Source organism: Achroia grisella, unplaced genomic scaffold, assembly GCF_030625045.1.
Source record: "Achroia grisella isolate CSIRO2021 unplaced genomic scaffold, CSIRO_AGI_Agris_v1 utg524, whole genome shotgun sequence".
NCBI lineage: Eukaryota > Metazoa > Arthropoda > Insecta > Lepidoptera > Pyralidae > Achroia > Achroia grisella.
Window position 1 is genome coordinate 505,776 of NW_026712915.1, and position 25,377 is coordinate 531,152.

General features: G+C 35.6%; 1 protein-coding gene across 1 annotated transcript; it reads left to right on the forward strand.

Annotated features, from left to right (window-relative positions):
- The first annotated feature begins 23,941 nt into the window (after window positions 1-23,941).
- LOC131847383 (uncharacterized) lies at window positions 23,942-24,739 on the forward strand. The gene has a single exon (XM_059196947.1). The coding sequence runs from the start codon at window positions 23,942-23,944 to the stop codon at window positions 24,737-24,739; it is 798 nt and encodes a 265-aa protein (XP_059052930.1).
- The last annotated feature ends 638 nt before the right edge of the window (window positions 24,740-25,377 follow it).

The window sequence follows — 25,377 nt, forward strand, 5'->3', positions numbered from 1 at the left end:
TGAAATTTCGAAAATCCAAGATGGCCGCCGAGTTGCGGGCGTGTGAATTTGGTCCTAAAAATCCGGATTATTTTCAAAGTCATTTTTTAGCTACAGGGCAACCCCGCAGCGAGTCGGCTTCTATGGGGCGATGATGGGTCTCGGTAAGAAGTATTGCCAGCGCTAAAAAGACTTCCCGAATTTGGGGTAATTTGGGAGAAATGTCCCAAAAAGTGGGAAAAAATTTTTTCGGCATTTTTGACAAAAGAGGCATCAAGGCCTATCGATAAACATCCCCTAAAGGGTTTTAGGTGGGTTTTGTTGGAATTTGCTGGCAACACCCATACATGGTTTGACCAAAATTGAAATTGGGGTGTCTCTCCAAAAACTGAAATTCCTAGGGTACTTGCGGGGGAGCTACCGATCCCTATTGTAGGGCATTGGGAGGCTGAAAGACCCGGCCTCTAGAGAAAATTATGAAATTTCAAAAATCCAAGATGGCGACCAAGCTATGGGAGATTTAGTTTTTGGAAAAAATTTGGGATATTTTCAATCGAGTTTTTGCTGCACATGCCAACCCTGCAGCTAAACGCCACCTACTGACATGGGTAAGTCTGAGTAGGAAGATTTGCCAGGGCTAAAATTTTTCCCCGATTTTGGGTTAATTTTGGAAAAAAGTCCCATAAAGTGGGAATTTTTTTTTTTTTTTACATTTTAAATGAAGAACTCTTTTTGGTCTACCACAAATCGTCCCCTGAAGGGTTTTAGGTGGATTTTTTCAGAATTTGCTGGCAACACCCATACATCATCGGACAAATTTTGAAATTGAGGTCTAGCTTCAAAAACTGAAATTGATAGGGTACCTACGAGTATGCTAGCTCAACGCACTGTACGGCGTCGGATAGCCGAAGGACCCGGCCTCTAGGGAAAATTATGAAATTTTAGAAATCCAAGATGGCGGCAGAGATAGGGGAGTTTTTCTTTTCGGAGAAAATTTGGGTTATTTTTAAATGTAGTTTTAGGAGACATGGCAACCCCGCAGCAAGTCGACTTCTATGGAGATATGATGTCTTTCGACACAAAGTATTACCTGGTATAAAAATTTTCCCCGATTTTAGGGTAATTTTTGAGATAGGTCCTAAAAAGTGGGAAATTTTTTTTTCGACATTTCAAACAAAAGAATGATGAAAATCTGTCAAAAGTCATCCCCTTAAGGGTTTTTGGTGGTTTTTGTCAGAATTATCTGGCAACACCTCAGATCAGTTTTCTTAGGGAATAGTACAAGAAGAAGTCACCGAAGCTCTACATAATGTATAGACGAAATGTTTCTGCTACTAGGGTGAATACGTCAAAAGTATTAAGAAGTAAAAATCCAAAATGGCGGCAGAGATAGGGGAGTTTTGCTTTTCGGAGAGAAAATTTGAGATATTTTTAAATGTAGTTTTAGGACACTTGCCAACCCCACAGCCAGTCGACTTCTATGGAGAGATGATGTGTCTCAACACAAAGTATTACCTGGTATAAAAATTTTCCCCAATTTTAGGGTAATTTTTAAGATAAGTCCTAAAAAGTGGGACAATAATTTTTGGATATTTCAAACAAAAGAATGATGAAAATCTGTCAAAAACAATCCCCCTATTGATTTTAGGTGGTTTTTGTCAGAATTATCTGGCAACACCTTACATCAGTTTTCTTAGAGAATAGTACTAGAAGGAGTCACCGAGGCTCTATACAATGTATGAACGAAATGTTTCTGTCACTAGGGTGAATATGTCAAAAGTATTAAAAAGTAAAAATCTAAGATGGCGGCCGAGTTGGGGTACTTAATTTATGTTGACATTTTTAGGGACTTTTAAAAATTCAATTTTGAGGTACCACTAAACCTTGTAGCGAGTTGACTTCTATAGAGCAATGGAAACTCTCGGTGGGAAATATTACCTGGTCTAAAAAATTTTCCCGATTTTGGGGTAATTTCGAAGAAAAGTAAAAAAACGTGGAATTTTTTTTCGTCAATTTGAACAAAACATTGATGAGCATTGGTTCAAAATTATCCCTCAAAGGGTCCTAGGTGGTTTTTGTCAAAATCTCCTGGCAACACCATACATCGATTTTCATAGTAAACCGTACTAAGGAACTCCTAGGTGTATGTAACCTGGGCTCTGTACAGTATATGGATGAAATGTTTCTATCACCAGTGTATATGTCAAAAGTATTTAAAAAGGAAAAATCCAAGATGGCGGCCGAATTAGGATACTTTATCTATGATGACAATTTTAAGAACTTTTTAAAATTCAGTTTTTGGCACCTATCATCCCTGCAACGAATTGACTTGTATTGAGGAATGGAAACTCTCGGTGCGAAGTATTAACTAATTTTCATAGTAGTTTCAACAGTACTAAGGAACTACTAGAAGGAGTCACCTTAGCTCTGTACAATGTATGGACAAAATGTTTCTGTCACCAAAGTGGATAAGTTAAAAATATTCAAAAAGGAAAAATCCAAGATGGCGGCCGAGTTTAAGTATTTTATCTCTGATGATAAATTTAGGAATATATTTTGGGGTACCTGGCTTCCCTGCAGCGAGTCGACCTTTATTGAGCCATGGTAGATTTCGGTTCGAAATATTATCTAGGCTACAAATTTTCCCCGATTTTTGGGTAACTTTGCAAACCCAAAATGTGGGAATTTTTTTTCGACATTCTAACATAAGAGTGACGGGGATCTATAATAAATCTCATCTTAATAGTTTCATGCGATTTTTTTGAAAAATTAGGTGGCAACACCAAGCATACATTTCTGTATACTAATACAGAAAGGTAGGTAATGTGAGGTTTTGTAATGTGACCATTGCAATAAAAATTAAAGCCACAGGTCGAAATGGTATACAGAATGGTAGGTTAGGTTAGGTTTTGTATTGCGACTCTTACAGTAGAAATTATGGCCTCAGAATAATATAGTAAACAAAAAGGTAGGTTAGGTTAGGTTTCGTATTATGATCTCTACATTAAAAACTTTGACCCCAGACTAATATAGCATACAGAAAGGTAGATTAGGTTAGGTTTTGTATTGTGACCATTACAATACAAAGTTTCGCCACAGGATGGTACACGTGAAACAAAAATTCACTGTTACAATAGGAAGTCACCTAATCGTATCAAAACAGACAACTCTACTTGCCAACCAAGTCTATTCGAAAAGAAAACCGTCTTCACAAAAAAAATCAACGACAACGCCTCGCGGGCCTCTTGAGGCCCGCGCACACACGCACCCTCTAGTCTATAATATATAAAGCTGCATTACGGTCACTGACTGATTGACATAGTTGTTCTCCCAGAAGCAGTGCCGGGGGGTCGTGACGATGTATGGGGGAAGTGTACCTCTCGCCAGGGTGACCACGAGAAAATTCCGAAATTTGGGAAAATCCAAGATGGCGGACCAAGATGGCGACTGAACTTTGTCAATTTCCATCGGATCGATTTCGTTCAAGCGGTAGTTCGTAGCGGGCCGCAAACGGTTGTATTTCAGGTTAAAAGAAAAAAATAAAATCCAAGATGGCGGCGTGAAAATGAAAATGAAAATTGTAATTTTTCGAGGGTTTCAAAAACTGAAATTCCCAGGGTAGTTGCGAGGGTGCTGGCGACACCGGTTGTAGGGCATAGGAAACTCGAAGGACCCGACCTCTAGGGAAAATTATTAAATTTCGACAATCCAAGATGGCCGCCGAGTTGGGGGCGTGTGAAATTGGTCCTAAAAATCCGGATTATTTTCAAAGTCATTTTTTAGGTACAGGGCAACCCCGCAGCGAGACGGCTTCTATGGGGCGATGATGGGTCTCGGTATAAAGTATTGCCAGCGCTAAAAAGAATTCCCGAATTTGGGGTAATTTGGGAGAAATGGTCCAAAAAGTGGGAAAAAATTTTTTCGACATTTTTGACAAAAGAAGCATCAAGGCCTATCGAGAAACATCCCCTAAAGGGTTTTAGGTGGGTTTTGTTGGAATTTGCTGGCAACACCCATACATGGTATGACCAAAATAGAAATTGGGGTGTCTCTCCAAAAACTGAAATTCCTAGGGTACTTGCGGGGATGCTACCGATCCCTATTGTAGGGCATTGGGAGGCTGAAAGACTCGGCCTCTAGGGAAAATTATGAAATTTCAGAAATCCAAGATGGCGGCCAAGCTATGGGAGATTTAGTTTTTGGAAAAATTTTAGGATATTTTCAATCGCGTTTTTGCTGCACATGGCAACCCCGTAGCTAAACGCCACCTACTGACATGGGTAAGTCTCAGTAAGAAGATTTGCCAGGGCTAAAAATTTTCCCCGATTTTGGGTTAAATTTGGAGAAAAGTCCCATAAAGTGGGAAAAATTTTTTTCGACATTTTAAATGAAAAAGTCTTGTTGGTCTACCAAAAATCGTCCCCTGAAGGGGTTTAGGTGGATTTTGTCAGAATTTGCTGGCAACACCCATACATCATGGGACAAATTTTGAAATTGAGGTCTAGCTTCAAAAACTGAAATTGATAGGGTACCTACGAGTGTGCTAGCTCAACGCACTGTGCGGCGTCGGATAGCCGAAGGACCCGGCATATAGGGAAAATTATGAAATTTTAGAAATCCAAGATGGCGGCACAGATAGGGGAGTTTTGCTTTTCGGATAAAATTTGGGACATTTTTAAATGTTGTTTTAGGACACATGGCAACCCCGCAGCGAGTCGACTTCTATGGAGAGATGATGTCTCTTGACACAAAGTATTACCTGGTATGAAAATTTTCCCTGATTTTGGGGTATTTTTTGAGACAGGTCCTAAAAAGTGGGAAAATTTTTTTTCGACATTTCAAACAAAAGAATGATGAAAATCTATCAAAAGTCATCCCCTTAAGGGTTTTTAGTGGTTTTTGTCAGAATTATCTGGCAACACCTCAGATCAGTTTTCTTAGGGAATAGTACAAGAAGAAGTCACCGAAGCTCTACATAATGTATGGACGAAATGTTTCTGCTACTAGGGTGAATACGTCAAAAGTATTAAGAAGTAAAAATCCAAAATGGCGGCAGAGATAGGGGAGTTTTGCTTTTCGGAGAAAATTTGGGATATTTTTAAATGTAGTTTTAGGACACTTGCCAACCCCACAGCCAGTCGACTACTATGGAGAGATGATGTGTCTCAACACAAAGTATTACCTGGTATAAAAATTTTCCCCGATTTTAGGGTAATTTTTGAGATAGGTCCTAAAAAGTGGGAAAATATTTTTTGGACATTTCAAACAAAAGAATGATGAAAATCTGTCAAAAACAATCCCCCTATTGATTTTAGGTGGTTTTTGTCAGAATTATCTGGCAACACCTTACATCAGTTTTCTTAGAGAATAGTACTAGAAGGAGTCACCGAGGCTCTATACAATGTATGAACGAAATGTTTCTGTCACTAGGGTGAATATGTCAAAAGTATTAAAAAGTAAAAATCTAAGATGGCGGCCGAGTTGGGGTACTTAATTTATGTTGACATTTTTAGGGACTTTTAAAAATTCAATTTTGAGGTACCACTAAACCTTGTAGCGAGTTGACTCCTATAGAGCAATGGATACTCTCGGTGGGAAATATTACCTGGTCTAAAAAATTTTCCCGATTTTGGGGTAATTTCGAAGAAAAGTAAAAAAACGTGGAATTTTTTTTCGTCAATTTGAACAAAACATTTATGAGCATTGGTTCAAAATTATCCCTCAAAGGGTCCTAGGTGGTTTTTGTCAAAATCTCCTGGCAACACCATACATCGATTTTCATAGTAAACCGTACTAAGGAACTCCTAGGTGTATGTAACCTGGGCTCTGTACAGTATATGGATGAAATGTTTCTATCACCAGTGTATATGTCAAAAGTATTTAAAAAGGAAAAATCCAAGATGGCGGCCGAATTAGGATACTTTATCTATGATAACAATTTTAAGAACTTTTTAAAATTCAGTTTTTGGCACCTATCATCCCTGCAACGAATTGACTTGTATTGAGGAATGGAAACTCGGTGCGAAGTATTAACTAATTTTCATAGTAAACAGTACTAAGGAACTACTAGAAGGAGTCACCTTAGCTCTGTACAATGTATGGACAAAATGTTTCTGTCACCAAAGTGGATAAGTTAAAAATATTCATAATGAAAAATCCAAGATGGTGGCCGAGTTTAACTATTTTATCTCTGATGATAAATTTAGGAATATATTTTGGGGTACCTGGCTTCCCTGCAGCGAGTCGACCTTTATTGAGCCATGGTAGATTTCGGTTCGAAATATTATCTAGGCTACAAATTTTCCCCGATTTTTGGGTAATTTTGCATATCCAAAATGTGGGATTTTTTTTTTCGACATTCTAACATAAGAGTGACGGGGGGGATCTATAATAAATCTCACCTTAATAGTTTTATGCGATTTTTTGTAAAATTAGTTGGCAACACCATGCATCGATTTTCGTAAAGAGTAATATTTACTAAGGACCCACTAGAAGGATCGTGTCTCTGTACAATATATGGATGAAAAAGGAAAACTGGTATGAAAATTTACCCCGATTCTGGGGTAATTTAGAAGACAAGTCAAACAAAATAATGATGGATATCTGTCAAAAATCATCCCCTTATGGGTTTTTCGTGGTTTTTGTCAGAATTAGTTGGCAACACCTTAGATCAGTTTTCTTAGGGAATAGTACAAGAAGAAGTCACCGAGGCTCTACATAATGTATGGACGAAATGTTTCTGTTACTAGGGTGAATACGTCAAAAGTATTAAGAAGTAAAAATCCAAGATGACGGCCGAGTTAGGGTACTTTTTTAAATTCAGTTTTCAGGTACCCATTGTCACTGCAGCGAGTTGACTTTTATGGAGCAGTGGAAACTCGGTACGAAGCACTACCTGGTCTAAAAATTTTCCCCGATTTTAGGGTAATATCGGAGAGAAGTAAAAAACCGTGGGATTTTTTGTTTCATCATTTTAGACCAAACAATGATGCCGATCTGTCAAAAATAATCCCCAAGGGGTCTTAGGTGGCTTTTGTCAAAATGAGCTGGCAACACCATACATCGATTTCCATTGTAAACAGTACTTAGGAACAACTAGAAGGAGTTACCTTGGCTCTGTACAATGTATGGACGAAATGTTTCTCACCAAGGTGTATATGTTAAAACTATTTAAAAAGGAATCATTCAAGATGGCTGCCGAGTTAGGGTACTTTATTCCCGATGACAAGTTTAGGGACGTTTTAAAACTCATTTTTGGAGTACTATTTTATTCCTTACAGCATGTTGACTTCTATGGAGCAAAGATAAGAAGAATTATATAGGCCACAAATTTTCCCCGATTTTCGGGTAATTTAGCAAACCCAAAATGTGGGAATTTTTTTTCGACATTTTTTTAAAAATAAAAGTGATGGGTATCTATTATAAATCTCATCTTAATAGTTTTATGCAATTTTTTGTAAAATTAGGGGGCAACACCAGGCATAGATTTTCGTAGAAAGTAATATTTACTAAGGACCCACTAAAAGGACCGTGTCTCTGTACAATATGTGGACGAAATATATCTGTCGTAATGTAATATATATGTCAGAAGTATCAAAATGGAAAAATCCAAGATGGCCGCCGAGATTAAATTGAACAAAATTTGGAAGATTTTTTTATTTTGGTACATAGTAACCATGCAGCGAGTCCGCTTTTATGGGATGGCATTGAATCTCAGTATTGCCAGCGCTAAAAACTTTCCCCGATTTTAATATTTATGATATTTTAATTAAAAGAGTGATGAGTGGTTATTATTTATCATAGGTCCTTTACCTACGATAAATAATAACCCTAAGGCTTTTATCAAAATTATTTGGAAAACATTATTATGAAAACCGATGTAAGTTGTTACATCGGTTATACTAAACTATTAGAAGGAGTTGACAATGTATGGACGAAATGTTTTTGCCACCCGGGTAGCTAAGCCAAAATAAAAAAAAATAAAAAGTCGTAATGGTATATAGAATGGTATAGTAAACAAATAGGTAGCTTAGTTTAGGTTTTGTATTATGATTTCTACATTAAAAACTGTGAACCCAAATTAATATAGTATACAGAAAGGTAGGTAATGTGAGGTTTTGTATTGTGCCCGTTGCAATAAAAATTAAAGCCACAGGTCGAAATGGTATATAGAAAGGTAGGTTAGGTTAGGTTTTGTATTGCGACTTACAGTAGAAATTATGCCCTCAGAATAATATAGTAAACAAAAAGGTAGGTTAGGTTAGGTTTCGTATTATGATCTCTACATTAAAAACTTTGACCCCAGACTAATATAGTATACAGAAAGGTAGGTTAGGTTAGGTTTTGTATTGTGAACATTACAACACAAAGTTTTGCCACACTGTTACAATTGGAAGTCACCTGAATGATTTCGTATCAAAACAGACAACTCTACTTGCCAACCAAGTCTATTCGAAAAGAAAACCGTCTTCACAAAAAAAATCAACGACAACGCCTCGCGGGCCTCTTGAGGCCCGCGCACACACGCACCCTCTAGTCTATAATATATAAAGCTGCATTACGGTGACTCACTCACTGATTGACATAGTTGTTCTCCCAGAAGGAGTGCCGGGGGGTCGTGACGATGTATGGGGGAAATGTTCCTTTGGCTAGGGTGACCACGAGAAAATTCCGAAATTTGGGAAAATCCAAGATGGCGGACAAAGATGGCGGCTAACTTTTACAGTTTCGCTCGGATCGATTCCGTTCAAAGAGTGATTTGGCACGTCTCGGCGGGACCCAGAATGTGGCGTAAAAACAAAAAATTAAAATCCAAGATGGCCGCGAAAAAATTGCCAAAAACTGGTTGAAAATTTTCTAGGGTTTCAAAAACCGAAATTCCCAGGGTAGTTGCGGGGGTACTGGCGACACCGGTTGTGGAGCATAGGAAACTCGAAGGACTCGACTTCTAGGGAAAATTATGAAATTTCGAAAATCCAAGATGGCCGCCGAGTTGGGGGCGTGTGAAATTGGTCCTAAAAATCCGGATTATTTTCAAAGTCATTTTTTAGGTACAGGGCAACCCCGCAGCGAGTCGGCTTCTATGGGGCGATGATGGGTCTCGGTATAAAGTATTGCCAGCGCTAAAAATAATTCCCGAATTTGGGGTAATTTGGGAGAAATGGTCCAAAAAGTGGGAAAAAATTTTTTCGACATTTTTGACAAAAGAAGCATCAAGGCCTATCGAGAAACATCCCCTAAAGGGTTTTAGGTGGGTTTTGTTGGAATTTGCTGGCAACACCCATACATGGTATGACCAAAATAGAAATTGGGGTGTCTCTCCAAAAACTGAAATTCCTAGGGTACTTGCGGGGATGCTACCGATCCCTATTGTAGGGCATTGGGAGGCTGAAAGACTCGGCCACTAGGGAAAATTATGAAATTTCAGAAATCCAAGATGGCGGCCAAGCTATGGGAGATTTAGTTTTTGGAAAAATTTTGGGATATTTTCAATCGCGTTTTTGCTGCACATGGCAACCCCGTAGCTAAACGCCACCTACTGACATGGGTAAGTCCCAGTAAGAAGATTTGCCAGGGCTAAAAATTTTCCCCGATTTTGGGTTAAATTTGGAGAAAAGTCCCATAAAGTGGGAAAAATTTTTTTCGACATTTTAAATGAAAAAGTCTTGTTGGTCTACCAAAAATCGTCCCCTGAAGGGGTTTAGGTGGATTTTGTCAGAATTTGCTGGCAACACCCATACATCATGGGACAAATTTTGAAATTGAGGTCTAGCTTTAAAAACTGAAATTGATAGGGTACCTACGAGTGTGCTAGCTCAACGCACTGTGCGGCGTCGGATAGCCGAAGGACCCGGCCCCTAGGGAAAATTATGAAATTTTAGAAATCCAAGATGGCGGCAGAGATAGGGGAGTTTTGCTTTTCGGAGAAAATTTGGGATATTTTTAAATGTAGTTTCAGGACACTTGGCAACCCCGCAGCGAGTCGACTTCTATGGAGAGATGATGTGTCTCCACACAAAGTATTACCTGGTATAAAAATTTTCCCCGATTTTAGGGTAATTTTTGAGATAGGTCCTAAAAAGTGGGAAATTTTTTTTCGACTTTTCAAACAAGAGAATGATGAAAATCTGTCAAAAGTCATCCCCTTAAGGATTTTTGGTGGTTTTTGTCAAAATTATCTGGCAACACCTCAGATCAGTTTTCTTAGGGAATAGTACAGGAAGAAGTCACCGAGGCTCTACATAATGTATGGACGAAATGTTTCTGTTACTAGGGTGAATACGTCAAAAGTATTAAGAAGTAAAAATCCAAAATGGCGGCAGAGATAAGGGAGTTTTGCTTTTCGGAGAAAATTTGGGATATTTTTAAATGTAGTTTTAGGACACTTGCCAACCCCACAGCCAGTCGACTTCTATGGAGAGATGATGTGTCTCAACACAAAGTATTACCTGGTATAAAAATTTTCCCCAATTTTAGGGTAATTTTTGAGATAAGTCCTAAAAAGTGGGACAATAATTTTTGGATATTTCAAACAAAAGAATGATGAAAATCTGTCAAAAACAATCCCCCTATTGATTTTAGGTGGTTTTTGTCAGAATTATCTGGCAACACCTTACATCAATTTTCTTAGAGAATAGTACTAGAAGGAGTCACCGAGGCTCTATACAATGTATGAACGAAATGTTTCTGTCACTAGGGTGAATTTGTCAAAAGTATTAAAAAGTAAAAATCTAAGATGGCGGCCGAGTTGGGGTACTTAATTTATGTTGACATTTTTAGGGACTTTTTAAAATTCAATTTTGGGGTACCATTTATCCCTGCAGCGAGTTGACTTCTATAGAGCAATGGAAACTCTCGGTGGAAAATTTTACCTGGTCTAAAAATTTTCCCCGATTTTGGTGTAATTTCGGAGAATGGTAAAAAAACGTGGGAAAATTTTTTTTCATTAAGTTGAACAAAACAGTAATGAGCGTTGGTCCAAAATCATCCCCCAAAGGGTCCTAGGTGATTTTTGTCAAAATCATCTGGCAGCACCATACATCGATTTTCATAGTAAACCGTACTAAGGAACTAGAGGTGTAACCTGGGCTCTGTACAATGTATATATATGAAGTGTTTCTGTCACCAAAATGTATGTGTTAAAAGTATTTAAAAAGGAAAAATCCAAGATGGCGGCCGAATTAGGATACTTTATTTATTATGACAATTTTAAGGTCTTTTTAGTAAATTCAGTTTTGTGGCACCTATCAACCCTGCAGCGAACTGACTTCTATTGAGGAATAGAAACTCTCGGTGCGAAGTATTAACTAATTTTCATAGTAAACAGTACTAAGGAACTACTAGAAGGAGTCACCTTACATCTGTACAATGTATGGATAAAATGTTTCTGTCACCAAAGTGGATAAGTTAAAAGTATTTAAAAAAGGAAAAATCCAAGGTGGCGGCCGAGTTTGAGTATTTTATCTCTGATGATAAATTTACCTGGTTTCCCTGCAGCGAGTCGACCTTTATTGAGCCGTGGTAGATTTCGGTTCGAAATATTACCTAGGTTACAAATGTTCCCCGATTTTTGGGTAATTTTGCAAACCCAAAATGTGGGATTTTTTTTTCGACAAGCTATATATAAGAGCAACGGAGATCTATAATAAATATCATCTTAATAGTTTTATGCGATTTTTTGTAAAATTAGGTGGCAACACCATGCATCGATTTTCGTAAAAAGTAATATTACTAAGGACCCACTAGAAGGACCGTGTCTCTGTACAATATATGGACGATACGATACGATTTTCGATATTTCAAACAAAATAATGATGGATATCTGTCAAAAATCATCCCCTTATGGGTTTTTCGTGGTTTTTGTCACAATTATTTGGCAACACCTCAGATCAGTTTTCTTAGGGAATAGTACAAGAAGAAGTCACCGAGGCTCTACATAGTGTATGGACGAAATGTTTCTGTTACTAGGGTGAATACGTCAAAAGTATTAAGAAGTAAAAATCCAAAATGGCGGCAGAGATAGGGGAGTTTTGCTTTTCGGAGAAAATTTGGGATATTTTTAAATGTAGTTTTAGGACACTTGCCAACCCCACAGCCAGTCGACTTCTATGGAGAGATGATGTGTCTCAACACAAAGTATTACCTGGTATAAAAATTTTCCCTGATTTTAGGGTAATTTTTGAGATAGGTCCTAAAAAGTGGAAAAATATTTTTTGGACATTTCAAACAAAAGAATGATGAAAATCTGTCAAAAACAATCCCCCTATTGATTTTAGGTGTTTTTTGTCAGAATTATCTGGCAACACCTTACATCAGTTTTCTTAGAGAATAGTACTAGAAGGAGTCACTGAGGCTCTATACAATGTATGAACGAAATGTTTCTGTCACTAGGGTGAATACGTCAAAAGTATTAAAAAGTAAAAATCTAAGATGGCGGCCGAGTTAGGGTACTTAATATATGTTGACAATTTTAGGGACTTTTTAAAATTCAATTTTGGGGTACCATTAATCCTTGCAGCGAGTGGACTTTTATGGAGCAGTGGGAACTCTCGATGGGGAATATAACCTGGTCTAAAAAAATTCCCCGATTTTGGGGTAGTTTCGGAGAAAAATTAAAATACGTGGGAATTTTTTTTTTCCTTAAGTTGAACAAAACAGTTATGAGCGTTGGTCAAAATCATCCCCCAAAGGGTCCTAGGTGGTTTTTGTCAAAATCTTCTGGCAACACCCATACACCAACATAAGAGTGACGGGGATCTATAATAAATCTCATCTTAATAGTTTCATGCGATTACTTTGTAAAATTAGGTGGCAACACCAAGCATACATTTCTGTATACTAATACAGAAAGGTAGGTAATGTGAGGTTTTGTATTGTGACCATTGCAATAAAATAAAAATAAATTAAAGCCACAGGTCGAAATGGTATACAGAAAGGTAGGTTAAGTTAGGTATGGTATTGCGACTCTTACAGTAGAAATTATGGCCTCAGAATAATATAGTAAACAAAAAGGTAGGTTAGGTTAGGTTTCGTATTATGATCTCTACATTAAAAACTTTGACCCCAGATTAATATAATATACAGAAAGGTAGGTTAGGTTAGGTTTTGTATTGTGACCATTACAATACAAAGTTTCGTCACAGGATAGTACACGTGAAACAAAAATTCACTGTTACAATAGGAAGTCATCTAATCGTATCAAAACAGACAACTCTACTTGCCAACCAAGTCTATTCGAAAAGAAAACCGTCTTCACAAAATAAGTTTAGTGACGTTTTAAAACTCATTTTTGGGGTACTATTTTATTCCTTACAGCAAGTTACTTCTATGGAGCAAAGACGTGAAGTATTATATATGTAGGCTACAAATTTTCCCCGATTTTTGGGTAATTTTGCAAACCTTAAATGTGGGAAATTATTTTTCGACATTTAAACATAAAAGTGACGGGGATCTATAATAAATCTTATCTTAATAGTTTCATGCGATTACTTTGTAAAATTAGGTGGCAACACCAAGCATAATAGTAGAAAGTAATATTTACTAAGGACCCACTATAAGGATCGTGTCTCTGTACATTATATGGACGAAATATATCTGTCGTCATGTAATATATACGTCAGAAGTATCAAAATGGAAAAAATCCAAGATGGTCGCCGAGGTTGGCTTTGAACAAAATTTGGAAGATTTTTTTATTTTGGTACATTGTAACCATGCAGCGAGTCCGCTTTTATGGGATGGCATTGAATCTTAGTATTGCCAGCGCTAAAAACTTTCTCCGATTTTAATATTTATGATATTTTAATTAAAAGAGTGTTGAGTGGTTATTATTTATCATAGGTCCTTTACCTACGATAAATAATAACCCTAAGGCTTTTATCAAAATTATTTGGAAAACTTTACTATGAAAACCGATGTAAGTTTGATACATCGGTTTTCATAGTAAACTATTAGAAGGAGTTGACAATGTATGGACGAAATGTTTTTGTCACCCGGGTAGCTAAGCCAAAATAAAAAAAAATAAAAAGTCGAAATGGTATATAGAAAGGTAGGTTAGGTTAGGTTTTGTATTGCGACTCTTACAGTAGAAATTATGGCCTCAGAATAATATAGTAAACAAAAAAGTAGGTTAGGTTAGGTTTTGTATTATGATTTCTACATTATAAACTGTGAACCCAAATTAATATAGTATACAGAAAGGTAGGTAATGTGAGGTTTTGTATTGTGCCTATTGCAATAAAAATTAAAGCCACAGGTCGAAATGGTATACTGAAAGTTACGTTTGGTTAGGATTTCTATTGCGACTCTTACAGTAGAAATTATGCCCTCAGAATAATATAGTAAACAAAAAGGTAGGTTAATCTCTACATTAAAAACTTGACCCTAGACTAATATAGTATACAGAAAGGTAGGTTAGGTTAGGTTTTGTATTGTGAACATTACAACATAAAGTTTTGCCACACTGTTACAATTTGAAGTCACATGAATGATTTCGTATCAAAACAGACAACTCTACTTGCCAACCAAGTCTATTCGAAAAGAAAACCGTCTTCACAAAAAAAATCAGCGACAACGCCTCGCGGGCCTCTTGAGGCCCGCGCACACACGCACCCTCTAGTCTAAATATATATAACTCAAAGGTGACTGACATAGTGATCCATCAACGCACAGACACCACTGGACGGATCGGGCTGAAATTTGGCATGCAGGTAGATGTTATGACGCTAAGAAAGGATTTTGATTAATTCTATCCATCAAAGGGATAAAATAGGGGATGAAAGATTATATGAAATTTTGTCAATTTTAAACCGATCGGGCTGAGACTTTGCATGCATAAAGCTACTATGATGTAGGCATCCCCTAAGCAAGGATTTTGATAAATTCCACCCCTAAGGACGGCGAGCGAGCGAAGCCGCGGGCAAAAACTAGTACATGTATATATATATATATATATATATATACCGATTTTGACGGGACTTTTTTTGGTAAGTAGCTGATGTAAGGAGTAACTTAGGATACTTTTATTTTAGAAAAATAAAGTTAAATCCACGCGGACGAAGTCGCGGGAACAGCTAGTAATAAATAAATAGAGATAGGCACATCCCAAACCTAAGTGTGTCTATGAATTGAATATTATTGTTATTGATTATTGTGGTTGTAGGGGGTAAAGGTTAATTTGATTTAGGATTATACAATACTAGCTCGCCTCTGTGGTTTCACTTACAGTATAATTTGAAAGAATGTGTTCTTTTTACTTGGCTCTTAATGAAATCTTAATATAATATAGTTTCGATTTTTTTATTGTGATTATATTGTGATGACAGGAGCGGTGGTGAGAGTAAACACACACAGTAGGGTGTAACTTGTATATTAACTGTTACATCTTGAATTACTCTAGCTTACACTAATTACATAAACTATATATATGAGGTACTGCGTGACCTACGTGTCGTTAGATAAAACGTACACTGGCACAATCTTTTACTGAACGTGCTGATTTGCATCACTATATCACAATATAACCTTCTCAAGCAGGCAAATTTCAATTCAAAAATCATTTATACAAATAGGACATTTTAGCCGCTTATGAACGTAAATTTTTTTTACATTATAATTTTTTCTGTTATTTATCTGGAATAAAACTTTAAAATCACATATGAAATACTTTATCACAGTAACACATACAAAACGAACAACAGATTTCAAAGTACAACATTTTTAAGACCAAAACTGCACAGAGTAGTGCATAACAAAACACAGATAAATAATATAAAGCTATCTGCATTCAGATACCATAGATTAAAAATGAATGACGCAATATTTAATAAACAATATACAACATTTGCCCTACCGTCCAGTTCAGTATGTAGATTCAATTGAGAAGAACTGGCAAGAAACTCAATTGAATTACTTATAATATTACATCTTACTTGAGTTTATTATAATACCTCTCTTATATAAATCTTCTTGGGTTGCATTATCTAAAAATGGGATGAAATTGGGCAGGTAGTTTTAGAAATTGACGCATTCAAACAAACAAACCCTCCATCCGCGTGGAATATAACATTATTTTTTTAAAATAAAAGTACTCTAAGTTACTCCTTATTACATCAGCTATCTGCCAAAAAGTCCCTTCAAAATCGGTCCAGTCATTTCAGAGATTAGCCGGAACAAATAGACAGACAGACAGACAAAAATTGCAAAAAATGATTTTTTTGGTATATACGGTATTTATATTCATATGCATGTAGTAAACGGTTATTTCAATATTACAAACAGACACTCCAATTTTACTTATATGTATAGATTCATTATACATTGGGCAATCTACCAAATAATATATCGGTGGCCTCACCCAAATATGTTAATAATATTATTATTTCTCTCTACTAACAAATTAATAATTATACGCACGCCGAATAATAAAATGTATTAACACAATAAATATAATTTTAAGAAAATCAACGTTTAGTTCAAACTTTAAGGTCGAATTTCCAAACTTCTTACTATTGAGTTATGATAGTTTATTATTAAGATTGAGATATTATAATTAATTTGCGAATATTTGTCACATTATCTACTAGTCTATACCTCGGGTTTTCATGGATGTGCAGTGTATAGGATCGTGTAATTAATCTTATTAATATTATGAACGCTAAAGTTTGTGGGTATGGATGGATGTTTGGTACTCTTTCACGGAAAAACTACTGAACAGATTTTGATGAAACTTTACTGTAATATAGCTTATACATCAGAATAACATATAGGCTACAAATTTCATGTGGAGGAAACTGCGGGCACATCTAGTATATTATATAAAACTAACTGAATAAATATAGGCCCCCTAGAGTCTACCCTACTTCAAGATACAAATCTGACCTAGTTTTGGGAGTACTGATAACACAAATCAAATTAAAATATACTAAATAACTAATAATTCATGGTGATTAATAATTAAATAAATAAATAAAATATAAATAAACCATGAAAGGAAAGGACGAAAATTAGTCTTTCTTTATGTTTATATTTATAGGAATTTTATTAAAAAAACACATTTATATTTTTACGTATTAACGTAAAACTATTTTATTATGATACTCGCCCCGGCTTTGCACGGGTGTACATGTATTATATATGTAAATCTTCCTCTTGAATCACTCTATTAAAAAAAACCGCTTCAAAATCCGTTGCGTAGTTTTAAAGATTTAAGCATAAATAGGGTCATACAGCAACAGCGACTTTGTTTTATACTATGTAATGATAACAAAAAGAAAACTGACAATGATAGTGAAAACGGCTTAAAACTAGTTTGAAAGAATTAGAATAGAATATATAATTCTTTATTAAAATAAACTTAAATTAAAGTACTTTTGAATAGTCATACTTATCTTTTTAATCTACCTCATTCGGAAAGCTCATCACAAGCCTCATCACAAGAATAACGAGCAAGAAACTTGCGTATTGCTCCTTCATGTAATTATTGTAACTTTACAATTTTAAGTTAAAATGTGTGAATCATTATCTCAGCCCGGTTGACGTCCACTGCTGGACATAGGCCTCCCCCAAAGATCTCCACGACGATCAGTCCTACGCTGCTCGCATCCAATGCCTTCCAGCGATCTTGACCAGATCGTCGGTCCACCTTGCTGGAGGCCTTCCCACGCTGCGTCTTCCGGTCCGTGGTCGCCACTCGAGGACTTTACTGCCCCAACGGCCATCTGTCCTACGAGCTATGTGCCCTACCCATTGTCACTTCAGAGTCGCAATTCTTCGGGCTATGTCGGTCACTCTGGTTCATCTGCGGATCTCCTCATTTCTGATTCGATCACGCAGAGTAACTCCGAGCATAGCCCTCTCCATTGCCCTCTGAGTGACTTTGAGCTTGTTCATAAACCTTCGTCTTGAGACACTGCGGAAATCTGGACGAAAAGATATATCGGAGCTTCCCGAACGCTGCCCATCCGAGTTGGATGTAGGTATGTTGTATGAAATAATAAAGTATGAAAATGTTAAAGATAAATATGAAACACATAACGAAAACAACGTCTATGTTTTATTATTGTATTTATAGATAATTAATTATACTGCAACATCTATTCTTGTCGACAATATTATATTATTTAATGACCTGGCTAAAAGTTACAATTTATTTAAATTTATATATTTTAAAATGTGATAAAAAAAAACGCTATAATGAGCATTGTCTAGCGTCGATAACAGTATCATAAATAATGATATAAAAAAAAGAAGCAAATTGAATTTATAATGTCCATTATTGTATTAATTTATACCAATATTGTAAGGTCAATTCTACTGAATCGATTTTGATTTGTTTTAGATAAATAGATAAATAATTGATTTATTGCCAACGTAACACAAATAATACAATTTACAATAAGATACAAAATGAGAAATAAATAATAACATAGAAAGTTGGCAATAGGAGCTGCCTCAGCTGTTGCTGATATAAGCACAACCTCAATGAGGTGCACCTATACAGCGCTGGTTTTCAGGCAGCACCCATTGCTCATTAAAAAATCTAAGATGCGGGTTTTTTACTATATACAAATGCTATATTCAACACAAAGCCCAGTTATTTCAGAGTGTCAAAGCTATATTCTATTAACACGAAAAGAGTTTTTTGTGACAGTCGCAAATGTTAATCGCCCAACGAAATGGGCATTTTTTTATTAAGCTAAAACTCCTTACAATCTTCTAAAATCATCTACTCTAGAACGCAAGTAAGTTTTAGACTAGATCGTGTATCTAAAGCTGCTTTAGCAGACTCCTCCCAGATTTAGCTGGACAGGAAGAGAAACACGAGTGGTGAAGATGGCTATTGACACAAGTCGGCCCGAAGCCTCTTAAACCTACACCCTGGCCACTACTCTCGGGAACTGCTCGGAGTTTCCGTATCTGACATCGAGGGCAGTGATGGCTGGCTCATACGTTATACTCGTGAACGAATGCTGCTTGTAGGGACTGGTCTGCTCTAATCACTACGACTGTTTTAATCCTGAATATTTCATATCTGTTGTTGGTGGTTTGTATTCGCACGTTTCGAATGGGAAATGTAAAATTACAATGATTATTTAATCATTGTAATTTTATATTTCCAATGTAAAATTACAATGATTATTAAATCATTGTAATTTTATATTTCCAATTCGAAAGAGCAACACGCAAGTTTCTTGCTCGCTCTTGTGATGAGACTGCTTTCCGAATGAGCGGTAGATTAAAAGAATGATAACTATGACTATTCAAAAGTGCTTAAATTAAGTTTATTTGGATAAATGATTTTCTATTCTATGCTGAACGTGGACCCGGTACCCGCATAGTGAATCCATGGAGTGGTAAGAAGTTCGTCTCTCTATGGTACTTTTCAGTATGTTTTCAAGCCATAGTAATTCTATGGCTTGAAAACATACTGAAAAGTACTACACGATAGCGTATGGACGCCGTGAGGGTGAGATGTGATTTTTGGAAATGGGACCTATTCACCTATTTGCTGGCAATGAACCATTATTAAATCATATTAGGTTGATCTTCACACGCGTCAAAAACTATTTGAACCAGGTTTAGCATATATTGTAAAGAAAGTCTCGGGAACACATCATATCTTTCCTCTGCTGCACGACGACCCCGCACCGCACTGTACATCCATGCAATGCTAAGAAAATCAGCTGTTTTAAAATTGAAAATGTTACGCAGACGGAGTAGGGGTCAGCTAGTGACCTTATAAGGCCACATCTAAATTGCTGGTGTATAATATTGGCGACGCGTAATGTCGACGGCGGCGCGGAGATGCGCGCGCGCAGGTGTTTTGCGACATTACGAGTATATATGTAGTTGATGAAACAGATGTGGCATTTGTACCGCTCGTCCCAAGTCAAATGGAAATGTCAGGCTTTCACGTGTTCATAGATACGTTAGACTATTAAGGGGCGTCTATAAATTATAGTGAATTAATTTATTTAATGATTTACAATGGTGCAGCGGTTCAGCTCACTTTACTTCCGATGGTCGCGGGCTCGATTCCTCGTACGGTGCAAACATTTGTATTCATGAGTATGATTGTTTAAATTAGTCTGGGTATATTCTATGTATAATATGTATGTATTTACAAAAAAAAATCTATGTATTTATATCAGTTGTCTAGTACCCATAACACAAGCTCTGCTTACCGTGGGACTAGATGGCGCTGTGTTAATTGTTCAGGGTTATTATTTATATTGTTTCTTCCCTTTTTCTAGGGCGGTTATAATTCAATTATTAGTTATCATTAGAATTATAGTTAGCTGCTTTTGGACACTAGTATGTTCGAGTTATAGCCACTGATTATATTATTTCCTTTTGACAAAAACGCTATTACATCATTAAAACGTCATAATGTTACCCTAATTAAATTTAAAAAAGAATCTGTATATTTGTAATTATCTACAAGCTCATTCGAAAAATATTAGAGCAAAAAATAGTTGATTTGACATATCATGTCTGTAATAGACCTACATGAATAAACATATTTTGAATTTGATATAGGTATCATTTTTTCTTCTTATAATGCCTGCCATCTTTTGGTTCACTTAAACCAAAAGATGGCAGGTATATTGGTATCTTGTAATACTGACATGTTAGTACATTAATTAATTTATTTGTAAGGTCAACCATAAAAACATGATGGCATTACCTTTAAATAAGGTTAGGAAATATTGATTATTAAAAGGTTAAATAACCTCCAAATGATTAAATCATTATTATTGATATTGATATACGTCATTCGTCTGGTGATGAGCTTAAATATGCGTCTTCATATATTCTTCTAATTTTACGAATTGCATTCAAGCAAGAATCTGGAGGATTTCATTCTTCAATATTTTTTGGGATTTTTCTTCACAATATTCATTGATTAATATTAAAAAAAACAAAATCGCCTTAATGTATTTTTTATATCACATAGGTGGCAAACAAACGTACGGCCCATCTGATGGTGCTACGGTCCCGTAGCCTATGGACACTTGAAATACTAGGGGTGTCAAGTACGCGTTTCTTGAAAAACCCCATGCTGTAGTCTCTCGAGAAAACCTCGGCAGGTAGTTCATTCCACGATCTAGTGCACGCGGGAGGAATTTTCTCTTCTGAAACAGCACTGTCCGAGACCACTTAGGTTCCAGCGTGTGGGGATGAATTCCCTGTCGATGGCGAGAGCTGTGATGGTAAAAGGCATCGGGTCTAACAATTCCTCAGAATACAGTCCGTTGTATATTCGGTATAGCACACAAACCGACGCAAAGACGCAAAGTCTCGCCTCAAGCTAAGTGGTTCGATACTGTGACGTAAGGTAATGTGTCACCAACTAGAATAATGACTTGGCTGCATCGGAAGCTGGTTCTCTCAACATTCCCTGGAATACACTTATGTCTAACCTATTAACTTCAGAGCTTTGATGATATATTCAATTTTAGATGTATTATGAACACATTCCATCTGCAGATTCAAAGACGACCTCGGTGAACTAGCGGTTTAGCACACCGCTTTAATTCCGATGATCACGGGTTCGATTCCTCGCACGGCACAAACATTTGTATTTATAAGTATGATTATTTGTATCGCTCTGGATGTTTTCTGTGTATAATATGTATGTATTTACAAAAGAAAATATATCTATATATTTGTATCAGTTATCTAGTGCCTATAACACAAGCTTTAGCTAGCTTTACTTGGGCCTAGATGGCGCTGTGTGAATTGTCCTGAGATTATTAAAATAATAATTCTAACGCGATTTAAAAAGTTTCATACAAAAAGACATTTCGTACAACATGTTGCGGGCATGTCAATTGTCATATTATTACATGTTTTACAGCTACTATTGTCTGTGAATACAAAATATAATATATCATAAAAGACACATGGAATATCTATTAAAAGTTTGTAGTTTTGTAAAAACTATTAGGTAACGTCAAACAACGGTTTATATAAGGAACGTGACACGTGATAATTAATCATAGTTAAGTGTAATTGTTCGCGCCATTTTAAATTTCTAACATTCGAGTGGTAGGGTACTACCATTTCTCTATCCTATCCTTTCCCGCGCACAGCACGTGGAAGTAAAAGAAAGGGATGACAATATGAATGCTGAAAAGATTGATTACATCATGGAAATTGGTAACTATTGATAAACTATTCTTGAATTTTGTGCCATAATCATTTTATACAGAACTAGCACCGCAATGTAAATGTGTTATATAGGTATATAAACCTTTCTCTAGAATAGAATAGAATAGAATAGAATAGAAAATCATTTATTCAAATAAACTTACATTGAAGCACTTTTGAATAGTCATAACATTTTTTTTTTTTTAATCTACCGCTCATTCGGAATGCTGTCTCATCACAAGAAGAACAAGCAAGAAACTTGTGTGTTGCTCTTTTAAATAATTTATTCTTACTTACAATTTAAGTTTAAGTGTGTGAATACAAACCACCGATTAGCACTAATTCAATTAAATACTCAAAAAGAAAAAAATATTGAACACATAACCAACTGGTTAAACAATTAATAAGAGGAAATCAGTCATAGTGATTAGAGCAGACCAGTCCCTACAAGCAGCACCCGTTCACGAGTATGACGGATGAGCCAGCCATCACTGCGCTCGACCATATTTTAGGGAGCCCAATGACCCGGCCCACCACGCCGCCACAAGTCTGGACATTTTAGTGAGCATGACTACTCAAAACACCAGACCACGTCATAGCTACTCACAATTGCCATCTGATGTTTATAGTATTCACATTTCACATAAGAATGCATGCGGCAATTAATACAAAACCCGCTACGCTTTCATATTTCTAAAATAATTGAATCAAGAAAGCAATGAGATAAACAAATTATAACGTTGTATGCTAATAAACTAATTATTTACTTGATATATTGTCTTCTATAAATTCGTCTATCCTGTAATAGGCTTTCTTACATAAAAATTGTTTAATATAAGATTTGAATTGCCTCTCTGTCAGATTTAGTGCAGATTCTGGCAGTTTATTATAAAATCTTATTATAGATACTATGGCGCTGCCCAGTAGTAAACAATAAGTTCGTAAATGTTATTGCTTTAAAAATACTATTTAATAATAAAACTCACAAATTATAAGTAAAATGTGTATATTGTGTTAGAAATAAACTGTGACAGTGTTTGTGACTGTTAATGTAATGAATAATAATAGAAATTACGAAGTCAAAATATCGAAGAAAAGTGATTCAGAAGACTGTTTTATCGAAGGTGTGAGAATTTGCAATTTAAACACAAGTAAGCAATAAATCATATACTTACTATTACGATTGCATTAAAAGTAATCGAAATTATTAATGAAATATAATTAAATTAAGAAATATACTTACTAAACGCTGACGCCCTACCCACGAAAAAAAAAAAAAAAACAAAAACAAACATTATTATTGGAGTGGATACACAGTATAGAGAGATATATATCAATGCATCAAAATAATATGTAGCCCTCATCCCGTACAAGGTCACAGAGGACAGAGAGGACTGATTTGTATAAAAGTTTATCTTCGGATGAGGCCCTGCTTTGTTTACTCAGTGGACTACACTGGACACTAGAACACATTCATTAATGATAAAACATTTATATATATATATATAATAATAGATAAAATATATAAGCTTGTGTCATATATATATATACTTACATCATATTCTAGCAATTAAAGGATAGAAGGAAATATATAAGTGAATGTGTATTGTTATATATAACGAATTATCTATGTGTAGCCATTTATATTGTGATTATTGAATTGCATATCATCTCTCAGCGCCGTGAATTGACTCAACATTGCATAGTATTGCTTGTCTTCCGGGGGGTGTCCTCTTTCATCTTCAGTGGAAACTTACTATTTATATAACTATAACCCTAACAACAATAACACACTATAAAAACCAGATTAACAATGGACGACATACTAAAAGCAATTAAAAATGTTGGAGAACAGTTGAACAAAACCGATACCAAATTATCATTAAAAATCGATAATTTGAACGAAAAATTAATCGAGTACAAGACTGAGTTAGACGATCTGAAAAGAAAAAATGAAAACCAAGAAACACGAATAGATCAATTAGAGAGAGATATAAGGCTTCGAAATCTTGTTTTCTTTGGTATTGAAGAAAAAGAACGATCATATACGGAACTAGAGGATACTATACTAAATGTTATAAATGATGATATGAACATAATTTGTACGAGAGATGAAGTTCAACATGTAAGACGCATTGGTAAAAAAGGAGAAAATAAAATTAGACCAATTAACATTAGCTTAACCACATTGGGAAAAAAGATTCAAATATTAAAAAATAAATCTAAACTGGTCAGTACAACTATATACGTAAAGGAAGATTTTCCGAAAAAAATTTTAAATGAGAGAAAAAGATTACAGGAAGATTTGAGATGTGAATTAGAAAAAGGAAATAAAGCTATTATTAAATATAATAAATTGATTATCCTACCTAATAAAGACAACACTCATGACACGGTATCGACTCAAAATCAAAGCAAAAAGCGAACATTAGATCCATCAGCTTATGCTACTAGCTATAATAAAAGTACAGAAGTAATGACACATAGAATGGCTAAAAAACATAAAGCAACAAATGTAAATAGAAATATCACTCAATATATATCATGTCAAAGCAGAAAAAGACAACAAGCTACAGATTCACAGGACTCTGACAGGGATATAGAAACATAGCAACAAGCAGCGCCTTCTCCAACCGAAACACAAAAATACACCTATAAAAACAAAAATACTATACGCTTTCCCAATACGGCTGGTCCCCGTGGGAATAGTAGACCAAAACCTTCCAACCTTAAGAAAAGTAACAATTTTGAAAATAATACTAGTAATGATAATGTAACTGATTATGAACTTAAACATAAAAATACAGAACAGAATATAATTAAAAATAGAAATATAAATAGAAAAGATATATGTTTTAATATATGTACATATAATGTAAGATCTTTAGTCACTGAAGTAAGACAATTAGAATTTGATCACATTTTGGATAAATTTAAATGGGACATAATTGGTCTAGCAGAAGTTAAAAAAGATGGAAAGAACATAATTGAAAACGAAAAATATATATTTACGTATAGTGGAGAAAAAAGTGGCAAAAATGGCGTAGGTTTTATTATTAAAAAAGATCTAAAAGCTAATATTTTGGATATTTTACATATTTCTGACAGGATAATACGTTTAGATATCATGCTTACTAATAAGAAAATTAATATTATACAATGCTATGCTCCTACTGAGCGGTCCAAGGATGAGGAGATGGAATATTTTTACCAAAAGTTACGAGAAGCTTTAGAGTATACTGGCAAAGA

Excerpts from the sequence above, each read along its gene's own strand:
- LOC131847383 (XM_059196947.1), top strand. The coding sequence starts at position 23,942 with ATGGACGACATACTAAAAGCAATTAAAAATGTTGGAGAACAGTTGAAC.